This window comes from Chaetodon auriga, chromosome 13 (assembly GCF_051107435.1).
Source record: "Chaetodon auriga isolate fChaAug3 chromosome 13, fChaAug3.hap1, whole genome shotgun sequence".
Lineage (NCBI taxonomy): Eukaryota > Metazoa > Chordata > Actinopteri > Chaetodontiformes > Chaetodontidae > Chaetodon > Chaetodon auriga.
Genome location: NC_135086.1, coordinates 7,014,920 through 7,030,313, shown reverse-complemented (window position 1 = coordinate 7,030,313; position 15,394 = coordinate 7,014,920). Strand labels below are relative to the sequence as shown.

Sequence of the window (15,394 nt, the reverse complement as noted above, 5' to 3'; positions counted from 1 at the left end):
TCTAAGGACTTTGCCTGACAATCTAACCCTTTCCTTTCTCACTCCAAATAACAATTAGGTCCCCTTGTCTCGCACATCTCAGTCTTTTACCTGGCAGCGGATCTCCAGCGGTGTTGACCTGCACAAAGATAGGCTCACTCTCCAGGCTATCCTCCACAGCGTAGATACTGATGTTGTACAACTTCCCAGGTCGGAGGTCACTCAGAGTCACAGATGTTGCCGTGTCGGGGAGAGTCAGCTCCGTGCTTTCGCCTTCTACTGATGGCGTGTAGACGACACGATAGCCTGCACGGAGGAGGAGACGGCAGGGGTTCAAACTAGCGACAGAATGGCGATTAGATTTTGGCTGTGACTGACGATGTTACCATAGCGTACCAGTGATGGGAGCCAGTGGTTTTTCCCAGCTGATCACAATGGAACTTTCTCCGACATCCTCCACTTCATGCTCAGTAGGAGCATCAGGTGCTGTGGAACAAATTGGATGCAAGCGTGAGAAGGAAAATTACAACCACAGCTCCTTCTCACTGGATCACTTGATTTGTCGTCCCTGGCAAATCTTTATTAGGCTGCTCGCAGGCCTCGGACTCAAAGCAATATTTCATTCAAGCAGCTGTATTTTTTGTGCTTTTTGTGAAAAAATATCAGATGGGATGGGAACAGCAAATGAGGGAAAGTGTGGCTACTAACCAGTGGTTTGAGAAGTAGTAAGAATGAGGTTGTCCTCTCCAGCGTCTGTAACCTCATAGACGTTAACAGTGTACTTCCTCCCAGGTAGAAGGTCATTAATGTTCACTGAGGTAGTTGTACGAGGCAGGTCTGACAGGAAAAAAAAATATGTTATCAACATGTTGGTTAAAGCAGCTAACTGAAGGCCTTTTAGTCTCTGAGAAATAAACACTGTCTTGGTAAAATTTCCCTTATTTTGCAATGTGGCCAAATTACAATGCACCACTCCAAGACAAAACCCATGTTTGTTTATGTGTATATCTGCACTTACCGAGCACCATGGGTTGTCCGGTGCCTTGTCCCTGCTCACTGAGCTCGTATTCTACTCTGAAACCAGAAACTGTGTCGGAGGCCGAAACCCAGGAGATGACAAAGCTGCTGGAGGTAATTTCGGTCACGGACTCTGAGATGTCAACCACAGGCGGAAACTGGGTGGTCTCGCCTTGTGATGTAGCCACTACAGGAGAAAGAGAGACGGAAAATAAGAAAACCGGCTACTTGCTGCCTCTGAAATCTGAACCGGCAGCACTGAGCAGGGTGGGCTGAGAGACGGCATTTACGACTTAGGTTTAAACTAAACAGCAAAAAACAGAATTTCATGATGCTGCAAGACGTTTTTCAGACCCGTCATCAATATTATTTCTCATATTTTGTATTTTGCAAACCAAGGACAGTTGATAGGATTTAACAATCATTTAACAGGGATATGCAGAAAATAAGACACTCGTGCCTAAACAGGCCTGCAAGGACAAAAAAGCCAAATAAACTGGTTAGTATAAATGCTGCTGGTTAGACAGTGACGCAGCAGCTGAGATCTGTCAACTCTGACGACTCACATGATCCATAAGTGGTGGTGAAGTCGAAGCGTGTGACCTCTCTGCGTCCAAACCGCAGCACACTGATCAGCTGACCCTCGTATGTGATGCCCGGCTTCAGACCAGAGATGGTGTAGGAGTTAAGATGGCCAGGGATGACCACCTCTCTCCATGGGTTTTGGGTGTTTTTCTGTAAAATGTGATGAAGGATGTTATAGAATAAAGGAGATGCATGCATAATGTCAGTAGAGACTGCACCAGCATCAGGCACAGTGAAGAGATGAGCAACACGACCTGTCGCTTCTTAGCTAACGGTGATGCTCAATAAGTAAACTTACCAATCTCCATTTGAGGATGTACTGGGTTATGTGAGCAGACTGTGGGGCGTTCCACTGAATTGGGTGGGAGTTGGGCTGGTTTCCAGATTCTGTTATGATCACCTGGACAGGACGTTGACCACCTGAGAGAGAGAGAGGACAAAGACAGAGGGGTGAGCAGTTATACAGAACAGCAAAGACATCATGGTAATGTGACACAGTGCACAGACGTAACAGACGGGAGGAGACATTTTTTTCGGTGTTCTAAATATCAAATATCTGAGTTAAATCTTAACTTTGACAGGCAGACATTAAATCCACCATGGCGACAGACTGGCTCCTCTACAGTTGGAGAAATTTCAAAAAAGGTTTTACATAACTCAACTTAACAGTGAGTGAGTATCAGTGAGTGTGCAGCAGTATTTTGTCGAACACAACACAGAAGGAGTGAGGAAAAACTAGCACGTCCCTGCGAGATTCCAGCCCAGATTTCAACAGCTGGAGTAGAGAAATCTTTTACTCCACTTTCTCGACTCTTTAACCTTCTCTGTTTCGTCGTGTTGCCTAACCTTCCTCGTTCTCTTGGATAGGCATATTATGCTGGAGATCATTAACTGCTTATTTGAAGAACAACATTTATAGGTCACTTTAGAAATAACAAGTGCGAATACAGAAGACTAATTACACAGTGAAAACTGTTCCCTGCATAAAAGCTTAATGATCTCATAATTGTCTTTGACAGACATAGTCTCTCCTTTAAATTCATACCTTCAACATTGAGTTTAGATTTTTCCAATTTGAACACAACTGCTATCATAAAACTCCACAAAATGTATCAGCAGAACAATCAGCTGGCTGGGTTTATCTGCATTGAACAGGTCAGAATAAAAATGCTAGATTGAATAGAAGGAAAAGAATCAAGATCAAATATGACCTATTGTCAAATATACTTGTATGGTTTCGTCATAGCGCACATCACTCAAAGTATTATGGCAATGTTTTACAAACAACGAGCACCCAAGAAGAAAAGAATGCTGCAACGAAAATTGTTGGAAGTAATGAAGAAGTGCGAGAAAACCGCTTGTAAAAACAATACAGCAGAGCTGACGACAGAATTTCTTTTCAGTCCTCGAAAACATGGGTTTCGATGCTTAACAGGACTCCTCAAGCCTCGCTACACGCACAAACGACATTCAACAGCTGATCCATGTCTACGTATGCACGTCTGTCAGTGGATCCCTTGGAAAACGTCAAATGTGTGTATTGTGTCATTCCCACATCTGACAGCACGCTGAATAAACTTGGGTTCTCTATTGCAAAATGTGGCTAAAGCGTATCAAATTACCAGACTATGCAGAGAATAATACAAGCTGAATACAAAAGGCTTAACAGGTTAGTAGATACAAAAGAGGAAAAATCAGCAGAAGCTCAAAAATTGCACAAAAATCTTCACTGGTGTCAGAAATGAGAAAAGGCTATCAATTCATCTTTAATGTAAACAGAAGTCAAGTGGTGAGCAGACTCCTGACATGAGCTGTGCTGATAGAAACTGGTAGCTTCTATAAAGAACTGAGGTTTTCAGACCACTTTTCCAAATAGCAGACCTGTAATCAAAGTTTCTGAGCAAGTGGCTCGGTTAACCAGAAGTTGCTAGCAGATACACAAACCTCAAAAACAATCTGGGACCAATTACTGCCTATTACAGACCCACAGGCCACTGGCGAGGGTAAGGGTTACATAGAATCAGATGTGGGACGTGCATGAAAACGGATGCACACTTGCAGTGGATGTACTGCATGTGCAAACACGCACAGTCACCCAGCGGTGCATAGACACGCGTGTAACCTACAAGCGCACACACATGCATGCTCACATCCCCCTTTACTTTGCACACATAGACACAACATTCACCCTTGATGCAGACAGATGCACAGCACGGTGGTGATAAGGACCGCAGCAAAGGGAAGTAATGTTGAGAGTCACCGTAACAATAAGAAATGCCCCAAGAGATTAAACTACACCCCAGACAAGGAGGGATAAACACAGACGGCAGAAAAGAAAACAACATCTTTTAAGAAGATCTTATCAGTGTGGGGCTAAATCTGAGACTTGTGAAAACCTTTTAGAAATCAGTCCCACGGGTTTTCCATTTTTACCTTTTATGGTGTTTCACCCAGTAAGCCAACTTGGGGTCTGGATTTGCCTCTTGCTGCCCTTAAATCTTAGCATGCTGTATTTTGTATGCCTAGGCGCACGCACACTTACACACTCACACACACACACTTACACACACACACTTCGCAGCTGGTTGCTATTATAGCCACTTACGGCAGAATAGTGGCCTACATTTTGTGTCTCTCGTCAACCTGCTCTACACACAGAGCAAACAAATAGCAGTTCAAATGTTCCTTTACGTAAGACTTGTCGAACCTGAAGTTCTGTTTCCATTACCATCGCTTCACTGTCTCACTTCGAGCGGCACTGACATATTTATGCGTGCTGTGGGGGATTTTCAAAATAGCAAATGTCTTCCACAAAAGCCAATCACACTGTGCACGACTATTTTTAACAAGAATGAGGGGAAATGGGAAGAACGTTGCATGCTGAATTATTCAGGGATGCCATACCAAACAACACAACACAAGAAACCAAGGAAAGCTACAGAGCAAACTCAACGGGGGTTGTATACTGCTCTAACCAATGGAAAAGTCTGAAAGAAAAGTGCCTGAAGATTTGAACAAATTAGACACTGTGCAATGTCGTCAGTCGTAATGACAAAGGGGGCACAATGTTAACAAGTGAAACGCAATGTCTGTGAAGGGGCACAGACCTCTGCAGGGGAAAACTTAACGGCAAGACAAAACAGTGAGAAGAGGTTTTGTTGTAAAACGCCGGTGTGCAGCGATGCTATCTCACCAAGCTCGGTCTCAAGTTATCAGCAATGAGGTGACTTCACCATTGTGGCTATGAATGAATGAATGAATGAATGAAGCACCACTTTGTTCTGAAGGATCCCAGCTGATGTCTCACAATGTTAAGTGATTGCTAAACTCCACAAAATCGAAAACTGCAGTTCAAAGGGCTTTTAAGGTGTGTATGTGGTAGGTGTGTGAGTCGGCGGTGCAGACACACGTGCGGTGTGCTGTTTTGTACAGCTGTGGAAACAGCACAGGGGATGGACCACATGCTAGCAAGAACAAAGGCTCGGAGTGGGGGGTGTATCTGTAAAAGAGGAAATCACACCCCCTCCCATTTCTCTCTGTTTCACATCAAAGTCAAGGGCCTCATTTTCGAGGTGACTTAAACAAACATTTTGCTCCTGTGAACATTTTGTCCATTTATTATCCTGTTCTACACCAGTTTTCATATTGTCATCTACCCGGCTTTCCTAGTTAAAACTTCAGGACAAGCTTTTTATAGATAAAATAACCAGTGAAGTCTGATTTTGGCTGATCCAGCAAATTAAATACAAATAAGGAATTAATAAATACCTTTCAACTAAAGCTCCTTCAAAAAATCCAATAAAAATCCAATATTGCCATTAGGCAGTCTTAATGACTGACTCGGGGCATTACATCACCTAACCTAAGTGTATATTTAACATCTTACCAGGGTAGGACTGCTGGGGCTCGCAGCTGAGCTCTCCAATGCCATTGCCATAGCAGTAGCACTTGTACATGATTCCATGGATGACTTTATCCCAAGACTCTCCGATCTGATAGAAGGCTCTCGTCTCCGGCTCCTGGCACTGGTCTGAGATCAGAGTCATATAAAACCAAGTCAGCAGAAACCATCGATAGAGCTCTGGAGTCTGGCATCCATCTATGTATAATTCTTTTCTCTTGCCCGTTTCCAGATGTAAACCTGAAACATGCTAAACTCACCAATGGCGTCACACTTCCAGCGGCCACGTCCCTGTCCAAAGCAGGTGCAGTTCATCGTGTAGCCTTCCTCATGTTGTTTGGTGAAGGTTTGGTTCACCTCATAGGTCAGACCATCCACAATACACTGGTCTGCAGGAGACACACAAACACAATGAATGTGTGAAGACATGCGAGCAAACGCAAAATGAAAGCTGATGAAAGCACCTCACTGTTTTCACACATGTACTCCTCTGAACTGTGAGTGCGTGTGTGTGTGTGATGCAGGTGCAACCAAAGCCCCATAACGTGCAGGTGTGCACTTTTAACCTTTTGGCATGTGAGTGATTACCGGACCTTTCACCTCTTCACTCAGAGACTTCTAATATTGCCCTCTAATTACTACCTCACACACACACAGGATGTAAAGGTAGTTGAGATGTGCTGTCGTGGCAGTGTTTTATGTTATTCTGTCTCAAGCCGTCACACACACACACACACACACACACACACACACACACACACACACACACACCTTTAAGCTGGGAGTAAGCAACACAACTCCATTCTCCTCGACCATTGCCGACGCAGGTACACCGCATCATGTGACCCAGAACGTCGTGCCGTTTGTCCCACTGGTCTCCCACACGGTACATCACCCCTTCACTGGTCGTACACACTTCTTCATGGGCTAGAACACACAGGACAAAGCAGGTTACAAAAAAACAAATTACATCACAGAGATCGGATGCACGGGCATGCATCCAAACACATCGTGCATATAACCTGTTAGTAACGCAAGCAGTGCAGCAAGATAAACACAGACAAAAACACACCATAATGAATGATCCCCCATGGAGATCACTGACTCTACCCTACCATTACTACACAAGGCCGTAGAGGATAGAACCACAGAACACCTGTGCCCATAGGAAAGAAGATTTTCCAGGATGGAAAGCCAGAAACAGCTGTCTTGTGCCCTTGTGTGTATGAATGACTGTGTGTGTTCACCATATGTTCTCTGCTAATTAAAAGAGTGAGTACTTTTTATCAGGAAAAGATAGAAAGTTTGTGAAGGTGGGTGGGACAGGTAGAGACCTGTAGCTATGCTGAGTGTGTGTTTGTGTGTGTGTGAGAGAACAAAGGTGCTTCTGCAACTTCTCCATATGGGACAATGCATTAATACTAATGTTTTTGAGTGTTGTTGAGAGAAAACAGTGGATCTATTTATGTAAAAGGAGCAATTTGCATAATGGAGGTGTACCCACAGCTGGAGACTACTGCCCGAGAACACATGGCAGACACCAGATGAGCCTATGCAGCAAACTTTCCTGATGGAGACAGGTGGAGGAGAAGGGGCTCCAGACTATTACTGTCATTTAAACACCACCATTAACATCTCAAGTGCCATGTTTGTTTTGGCAATCCCTGTGAAGTCACTAATGTCAATATCAAAGACCCCCTGCTGCTTTGACTGCTGGACTGAGTTTAACACAGACAACCCGCTTTGACATCGGCTGAAGGGCAGGAGTGCTGTTTTTTCCCCTCTTTAAAACTTGACAGGGTGTTTTTTGTTTTTAACGGCAGGGTGTCGGTCCACAGGTGGGTCCCCCAACTGGAGAAGATTACAGTTTTAAAAGAAATCTATTATCCCATCACTTGATATGTACTTTAAGTTCATTAAAAAAAAGCAGATAACTGTTCTAGGCTGTTTACATGTACCTATAAAAAGGCCTGCCTGTAAAGATTTGTTGTTAGAAGCCACTTAAAACGGTCCACAGATTGAATTATATCTGATAAACAGGGGAAGATAACGCCGGAGGGCTGGGGCTGAAACTGTTAAGGCACGATCGCCTTTTGTTTTGCAGCTGGAGCGGGGGATGGATGAAAGGCAGAGATCTGAGGATTGGAGAGGTCTAGAAGTAGAATGAGTAACGAGGAGATCAGAAATGCAACTGTGGGCGAAGTCATGAAGAGTAAGTGATGGACAGGATCTTGTGGTTTATTCTGGCTTTAGCAATAAGACAATGAAGGAATGCAAGAACAGGGGTAATGTGCTTTGGTGGTAGCTAAGCAATCATGGAGGGAGGACAGTTGAATCAGGTTACGGGGTTTGGCAGAGAAATAGATCTGAGTATCATTGGTATAACTGTGAAATGATACATCTTGAAAGTGACAAGAGGATTGGTCCAAGGACTGAACCCTGAGGGACTCCACACCGCAAGGGAGCTGAGAAGGACACATGATTGTTGATATGCACATGAAAATATATATCGGTCAAATAAGAACAAAACCAGTTTAAAGCTGTTCCACAAATGCCAGCCCAGTTCTGCAACCTATCAAGAAAAATGGTACAATCACTGGAATGCAGACAAGTGAAGTAGAAAGCTGGATTGAAATTGAAGATTTTATGACCCTCAACCATCTTCAGCTGTTGGTCTGTAGTGATTTTTCAGGGATTTTGGATGAAAAAAGGATAACTTTTAGGATGATCTATAATTCTCCAACTGGGCTGAGTTCAAATATGTGAACTTCTTAAAAAGACTGCTCTGATCTGTTTTACCACACTGCAAAAAAAAACAAAACAAAAGATAAGCTCTTGCGAGATAAAATAAATCCAGTTCTCCATTTATCTTAAAACTCAAAGACCGTTTTATCTCAGATAAGTCCTGAAGATGTGTGCCATCCACATTTTACTGCTTGCTGCCAAACGGACTCTTCCATCTTCTATCGGTCTACTTTGAAGTCTACTTTGATGTAGACAGAAGTACGACGGATTATTTGTTTTAATTAAAGCTACCCTTGCTTCCTACTTGCAGATATTGTTTTACAATGTAACCACAACTGACTGCGCTTAGATCATGTACACATTCAATTCGAGCAATGCCTGGGATAAACCTCCATGTTCCTGTACAATAATGTTCAAAAGGCATTAGCCAGCTTGGATTCCTGGCTTTGTAATCCACTGCAAACTTGAACTCAACGTAAATATCCGACATAACTGTGGCTTTTTAATTAGACCATGAGGCTCATTTAGGCATTAATACACATGAGCTCTGATATCTAAATGAGTCACAGAGATTTTCAAAGTTCGTAGTCTTTGTTTAATGGCATCATCACTACCATTTCATTACTCCTTTAGACAGTAGCGCAGTGTCAATGACCCCCTAGTGTTTCACTGGCTTCAGCCTCTTTTGTTACCCATAGAGACCTAATTGACACCTATACAACACCACAACACACTTCTTACAAGGCAACAGTGACTCTAAGGTGAATTTGGCAATAAATATAAATAAAAGGTGTCAGAACTGCAAATGAGATCCTGTCTGTGCCATCAGCCTCGACTCGTTTCTAACATCACTCCGATAACAGCTTTTATGTAAATTAAACAAGGTTAGCCAACAAACCTCTTCATTGTCAATGAATGCTGTTAATGCAGAGGCCATGTTAACTCCTTGATTCAGACTGGGCGGAGATACATTTTACTTAAGACTGGGAGGGACATTGCAATTAGCCATGCTAATCACATTAGTGGCCCCCATGGCTAGCAAACTGTTGAGCTGATCCGCAGTCTAGCAGTTTGCCAGGCTGTCCTCAGTAATGAAGATAAAAACATGTTTTTCCCTTTATTTTGACCATCTGGCCACATTAAGTTCATCTTAGGATCTTAAAACATCTGTCTCACGTTGTAGTGTGGACTTGGAAATTTCAACAATGGTGACATTTGGTTGTTACATGATCCCGGGTGTCCCACAGTCCAGGAACTTGCAATGTGATGTGACGTGTGAACTGATGGTTTGTGAAAAGAGTTCCTGTTTTCTTTAAAATGAATATTTGACTGACATTTTAAAGCAAAATACTGTGGCTTACAAGTGCTTTCAGTACCACATATCTTCAAACAACACCAACGTTTGTCGTCTCTCTGTCTCCTTTGTTCCCTCTCTCTCCGTCACACACACAAACACACACACACACACACACACACACACACACACACAAACACACACACACACACAGACTTACCAGCCATGGGACAAAACCCAAAACGCTGTTCTGCATCATAGTCTGTTGTGGTGCCACACCACTTCATGCCATCTCTGCGTCCCTCTGCTGTACAGTCGGTGTAGTTTCGGCCATTATAGATGAAGGGGAACTGGCACAGAGCGCCGTTAGAATTACCGCCTCGTGTTGCCACAATTACTGTTAAAAGAAAAACACAACAACCATATAAATTGGTATCACTGTGAGTTATCAATATCCAAACCCCAATACAACTCCTGTTTGTATGGTATATGTACAGTACATAGTATTACACAAAAGAGCTCACCATTTTTCTCTGTGCAGAAAGAATATTTCTGGTCAGTCTCAAAGTCTGAGGAGGTGGAACACCACAGCTGTCCATCACTGCGTCCATCAGAGGTACAGGAGTGGTAGGTCTTCCCCTTGTAGATAAAGGGGAACACGCAGGGCTGACCTCCGGAGTTGCCACCGTACACTGGCGCTGGTCCATCTGTGTGAAGACAGGGACGCACACACGAATACAGTAAATATGACTAATATGGCCGAGAGCTCATCACCACGAACAGCTGCATCCATGTGCTGAGTTGTGCATTTATCTCAGGCTAATCATGTTACTCCACATGTTAACTTGTTGCGTTCCAGTTGCAAAAATGATAATAAATTAAGGCTGCTGTAGACGACTGAGCGTATAAATGCTTTGCACTGGTATGTGGTGAATTTGGAAAGACAAAAGGGCATCTCTTACCCCACTGTTCACAGCTGACTCCATTGCCAAGACAGGTGCAGAGCATCTGCTTGGTTCCCTGGTTCTTAATCCAGCGCTGGCCGATGAAGTACGTCAGTCCTGCATCTGTCCGACAGGGTCCCTCCTGGGGAAGCTCGGGCACAGTGGCGGGCTGGTAGACTGCAGGCTGGATGTTAGTGATCACACGCGAGCCAGTGCCTGAAATGCAGCATTGGATTCAGGTCAGGGGGAAGCGAGAATACCAAAGAGCCACATAAAAACTGAAAAATTACTGTTGATCATGTGGCTAAAACAACACAGACGGTTGCCTTTAATTAAACACCCTTTGAAAATGCATCCGTCACCGGAGTGCAGCTCTTTGCATGACTTCAGCTTTAACAACAAACTGCACCGGCTTATCAATGATTATGTCCCGTTTACAAAGACAAAGTTTTCCATTTGAGTTTTTTTTAACCATCCCTGTGTCACCATGAGCATATGTTTCTGTCTCACACCCAATAATCACTTCAAACCACTTCAAACACATTTCTCCCACTTGCTTTACCATGTTTCAATTCTCCCTCCTCATCTCCCCACTGCCTGTCCCTCTTTCTCATGAGGTCATGATCATGAGTTACGAGACACATCTTTCTCACTTCAACACTTGAACACTTGGCGCTTCTTATCTCTCCCTCCTTACAGCATCTGTCTCTGGTATACATTCTTCTCTCCACTCAGAGAGCAGGAGGGAAGGGGGAAAAAAAAAAAAAAAGACAGGGATATTATCATTTCTCACCCAGGCCAGTGGTGTGAAGTGAAGCATGCCGCTCACACTTCCACTCCCCTCGGCCGTTCCCTGTGCACAGACACTGGAGCTGGTGGCCTTGGGCGTCTGTTTTGGTCCAGGTGTCTCCAATACGGTAGGAAGACAGAGTATCCTGGTCGTTACAGCGATCTAGGAGAGAAGCGAATGAGAGCAATTAATGAGAAATTGATGGAAACTGTGAGACAGACAAACTCTGAGGTGGGAAACGTGGTGAAACCTTAATGCTAATGTGCATGTGTAAAAGTCTGCAGTGATTATGTGGGGAATGGTTCTGCCTGGCCACCAGCTGTTTCCATGTTTGCAATGATAACAATGTACTGATGACCTCCATTACAAAAATATCCGAGGCCACCCTGAAGTCTTGCAAGTGACAGCAACAGGGAATAAGATTCATGTTCATCTGTTACATCAGCCAGCATCATTAAGGATCCAACTAACGATTCTAATTGGAAACACAACTGGTAAACATTTCCTCCACAGCGCGTTAAAATCTTCCAACAAATAGCAAGCTACACTTTGCCTTTAAGTTCTGCCAGAGAGGCTTGAGAGTATATATGTGCTGCACTCTATGAAGATTAAGATGATATGTGTATTGACTTGTCCAAAAACAGCAGCGTTTCAGCAGCAGCTAATTTAATTTTCTGCTTGCGTGGTTCTTAATGACAGAGCGTTCCCTGGAGTTACATTCGTGCAGACAGAAGACACACAAAAAGAGAAGGTGACAAGACAGTCCCAACACGTGGGGATTTCAAATGATTTCTCTGAAAGCTGCATTATTCAAAGTGACACTGCTCTGTTCCATACAGATAGAGTACAGTGGCACAGACAGCATTAATGGAAATCTAGAAAAAATAAAGACAAAAATAAAGGGTTTCTTACTTCTGGAGGTGCATGTGATGCGTCCACTTCCCTCTCCAAGACAGGTGCAGTCCACCACCATCCATCCCTGGTACGGCTTCTCCCATGTCTCCCCAACAACGTAGGATGTTCCAGCAGAGTTGTCATAGCAGCGCTCAGCTGCAGGAAACAGACACTTATTAACGCCTTCATCAATTAAACATTTCACCAATCAAACCATAAAACATTGAAAATTGATAACATCATCACCAATTCTCTGGCAAACTAGTCATCTGTTAGTCAGACTGAAAGACTCACCAATAGGTTTGCATGTCCACTCTCCCTTGCCATTACCCAGACAGACACACTCCAACATGTAGCCTCCTGTTTCATGGGGTCTTCGCCAGGTGTCACCTATCTTATATGAAGCCCCGCCCTCATGACAGCGGTCTAGATAGAGGGAAAAAAATGATTTTAGAGACATTAATAAGCATGCATGCTTTTCCACATAAAGAAAACATAGAAAAACACACAGAAGCACACAGTCAAGACATTTCTCCCATTATCTAACCACCCAGCTAACTGCTAACAGCTGCAGAGCACCAGTTGCTAATAAACTGTGGAGAATATGGAGATTAACCAGTTTACTGGCATCAGTCTGGGAAGCCAGGGTATGCACAGAAATACGTGAGCTCAGATGTGTGGTCTGGGGTTAGAGCAGTTGTTGGCAGCAGGGCAGCTCCCGGTAGAAGTCACAGAAACACATGAAAAAACACAAACTTACTGGCAATGGTGCAGCTGATCTTGCCCCTCCCGGAGCCGATACAGGTACAGTCCCAGATCATGCCGTCCTTGGGTCTCTCATAGGTTTCTCCCACATTGTAGGACTGCTGGTTGATCTTATCGTAGCACTTTTCCTCTGATACAGGGAGAAAACAATGAAAAGGGTGTGCGTTTTTATAAAAGGAAGAGGAATGAAGATGGACTTATTTGGGGAATGATGTAAAAAAAAATGTGCACTGTGTACACAGATTTTAAAAATATTCAATCAATTCTCACAAACCAACCTTCAGGTTTGCTTTTGCACTTGATGCCAGCGACTCCATGGCAGGTACAGATCAGAATGCTGCCCAAATATGGCCGTTCCCACTGGTCATTAATGCCATAGAAGTGCCCATTCTCTAAACAACCGTCTGACAGGAGGAAGAAGAAATACAGCTGATGAGACTTTGGCACGAGCTAGAACCAGGCAGCAGGAGGTGAAATAAAAGGCACCCCCTCCCATTGCTCCCACACCAAAACACACACACAGTGTAGGGAAAATGTGAGAGAGAGAAAACACACCCCACCCACGCACACCCACAAACACTGTACCTGCTCGCTATACCATGTCCTTTTTCAATGTGGAAAGACAAATGCAGCCATGGAAAGTGGTCTAGCCCTGACCAGAACTACAAAACACATAGACCAATACCATAAAAGACATAAGCTATTTTTATACCAAAATAAGCAAACCCTAAATTGGAATAAGCATTCTATTGTGGGACAAGACTTCACCCATGTCTGTGAAATCAACCCTAGATGTGTTAAGATGGCTTCAAAGGCCCCCCGGCTGAGTAATAAATCAGATGCACAGGGTGGAGAATAATATCCACTTTTACTCTCTCTCTCCCCCACCAGGCATGTTCTTTGTTCACATCCCATGACTTCACATGCCAGGACCATCTTTTTTTTCTTCCAAGTTTTAAATTGAAGCCAAGTGTTTTTTTTATTTCTTTTTTCTCTCTCTGAAGCTTTGATCCTTGGACTTCACACACGAATGAAGTTGTGGAGATCAGAAAAAATGCTGGGGTTGAGGTTAATCCAGTGACTCCAAGATTAGAGATTAACAAGCGATTATGGTTTTTTCTACCGTGGGGTTCCTAATCGTTTTTAACTGCGGGGACGCAGATGATACCCGAGAGAGTGCAGGCGGCAAAAAGACAAATCCTGTTCGACATGATATATTGCTTTCCATCTCCACAAATAAAAACTCAACTCATCTAAATTAACTGTAATTTCATCCCTTAAACTCTGAAGATCCCCAAGGGACCTCTGGTGCCCCCCGGAACCCGAACTGAGAAACATTTTTCTGCAAGAAAACCCTCTTGTGACTAATATTTTGAGGGGGAAAACCTTACCCTGAGAGACTGAGGGGACGTGATGCTGCTGCGCTTGTCGCCGACTCTTGTGCGTCCCTCTGGGCATGCAGTTCACGGCGCTCCCGATACAGAGCGCAACCAGCACGCTGGCTATGGTGCCGCCGGACATAGCCTACTGTTTAATAGGAGCCACAGGGCTATTGCAGAATGTGGTTACAGGTGCTCCGTGTGCAAAGTTATTTTCACAAGGGACGGAGAGTTCCAGTGCAATTCTTCTCTTGTGCCGCGCTCCAACCTCCCCGCTCGGTCCGCTCCTCTCCAGCCCGCAGCCCCAGTGTGCAGGTTACCAGTCTGTGGGAGTGATTTATCTGGGCATGGCTTAGTTTCAGCCGGAGGAGGGAGGTCCAACAAGGAGGCAGACTAGCCTACCCACGCAGCACCTAGAAGTGAGGCAGGCAAACTTTTTACGAAACAAGAGATGGTTACGCAAATTTCATCTCATAAACTCTTCTTCTGTTTTTTTTATTTTTTATCATGAGGTAAGGCAGCTGGTTATTTCAAAAATGCCTCGGTTGTCTCCATGCAACCTGCAACACTGAGGTAAACAAACTTTAAAATATCTCCGAGGCAAAAATGATGTGGGTCCCTGGCCCCAGCTCATCAACGGAGTGGAAAAGTTTGGAGGTTAGGACCCTGCTGGCCACAGGGGTGCAGCCCTTCTCTCATTTACTTTATCCACCATAAGTACTCAAATCTCCAATAAATGTCCTGTTAGTCACTTGAACACCCATCTCCCCTAAGTGTGTCTGATTTATCCCAGGTGTGCTTGAAAGTGGGTTTAAATTAATTTTTGTGATTGTTTTGAGCTTATGCATGCAGGACAGGGCATGGGGAGTCCAACCTGTTCTTTGTTTTATCCTTTGAACAGGTTTCATGTTTCTCTGTTTCCAGCTGTAAGGCCACCTGCTCTCCCATACGTGGAGATTCACTAGATGTGAAAGGCAGAGTTTATTTTGATGCCATTGTTTCTCTGTAAGCTTCACGTGCTTCATTTACACCAAATTCACCCCTGCCATGAAAAATCTAGGGGTCTGTGTCCTCATTTCGTAGTGACATTACAGGTTCGTG

At 44.0% G+C, this 15,394-nt stretch overlaps 1 protein-coding gene across 2 annotated transcripts in view; it reads right to left on the bottom strand.

The window, feature by feature from the left end:
- Positions 1 to 14,618, bottom strand: part of fn1a (fibronectin 1a) — a 28,893-nt gene extending 14,275 nt beyond the window's left edge. For both annotated transcript variants that reach the window (XM_076746435.1, XM_076746436.1), the window contains exons 1-18: positions 14,306 to 14,618; positions 13,193 to 13,318; positions 12,910 to 13,044; positions 12,444 to 12,575; positions 12,168 to 12,305; positions 11,259 to 11,417; positions 10,484 to 10,681; positions 10,046 to 10,228; positions 9,742 to 9,918; positions 6,254 to 6,409; positions 5,743 to 5,871; positions 5,468 to 5,611; positions 1,880 to 2,001; positions 1,563 to 1,731; positions 998 to 1,183; positions 688 to 816; positions 376 to 465; positions 91 to 285 (exon numbers count right to left, since the gene is read on the bottom strand). In XM_076746435.1, the coding sequence (XP_076602550.1) occupies positions 91 to 285; positions 376 to 465; positions 688 to 816; positions 998 to 1,183; positions 1,563 to 1,731; positions 1,880 to 2,001; positions 5,468 to 5,611; positions 5,743 to 5,871; positions 6,254 to 6,409; positions 9,742 to 9,918; positions 10,046 to 10,228; positions 10,484 to 10,681; positions 11,259 to 11,417; positions 12,168 to 12,305; positions 12,444 to 12,575; positions 12,910 to 13,044; positions 13,193 to 13,318; positions 14,306 to 14,435 (2,698 nt within the window). In that variant the 5' untranslated portion in view covers positions 14,436 to 14,618. The remainder of the gene's footprint in view (positions 1 to 90; positions 286 to 375; positions 466 to 687; positions 817 to 997; positions 1,184 to 1,562; positions 1,732 to 1,879; positions 2,002 to 5,467; positions 5,612 to 5,742; positions 5,872 to 6,253; positions 6,410 to 9,741; positions 9,919 to 10,045; positions 10,229 to 10,483; positions 10,682 to 11,258; positions 11,418 to 12,167; positions 12,306 to 12,443; positions 12,576 to 12,909; positions 13,045 to 13,192; positions 13,319 to 14,305) is intronic.
- Positions 14,619 to 15,394: the final 776 nt, after the last annotated feature.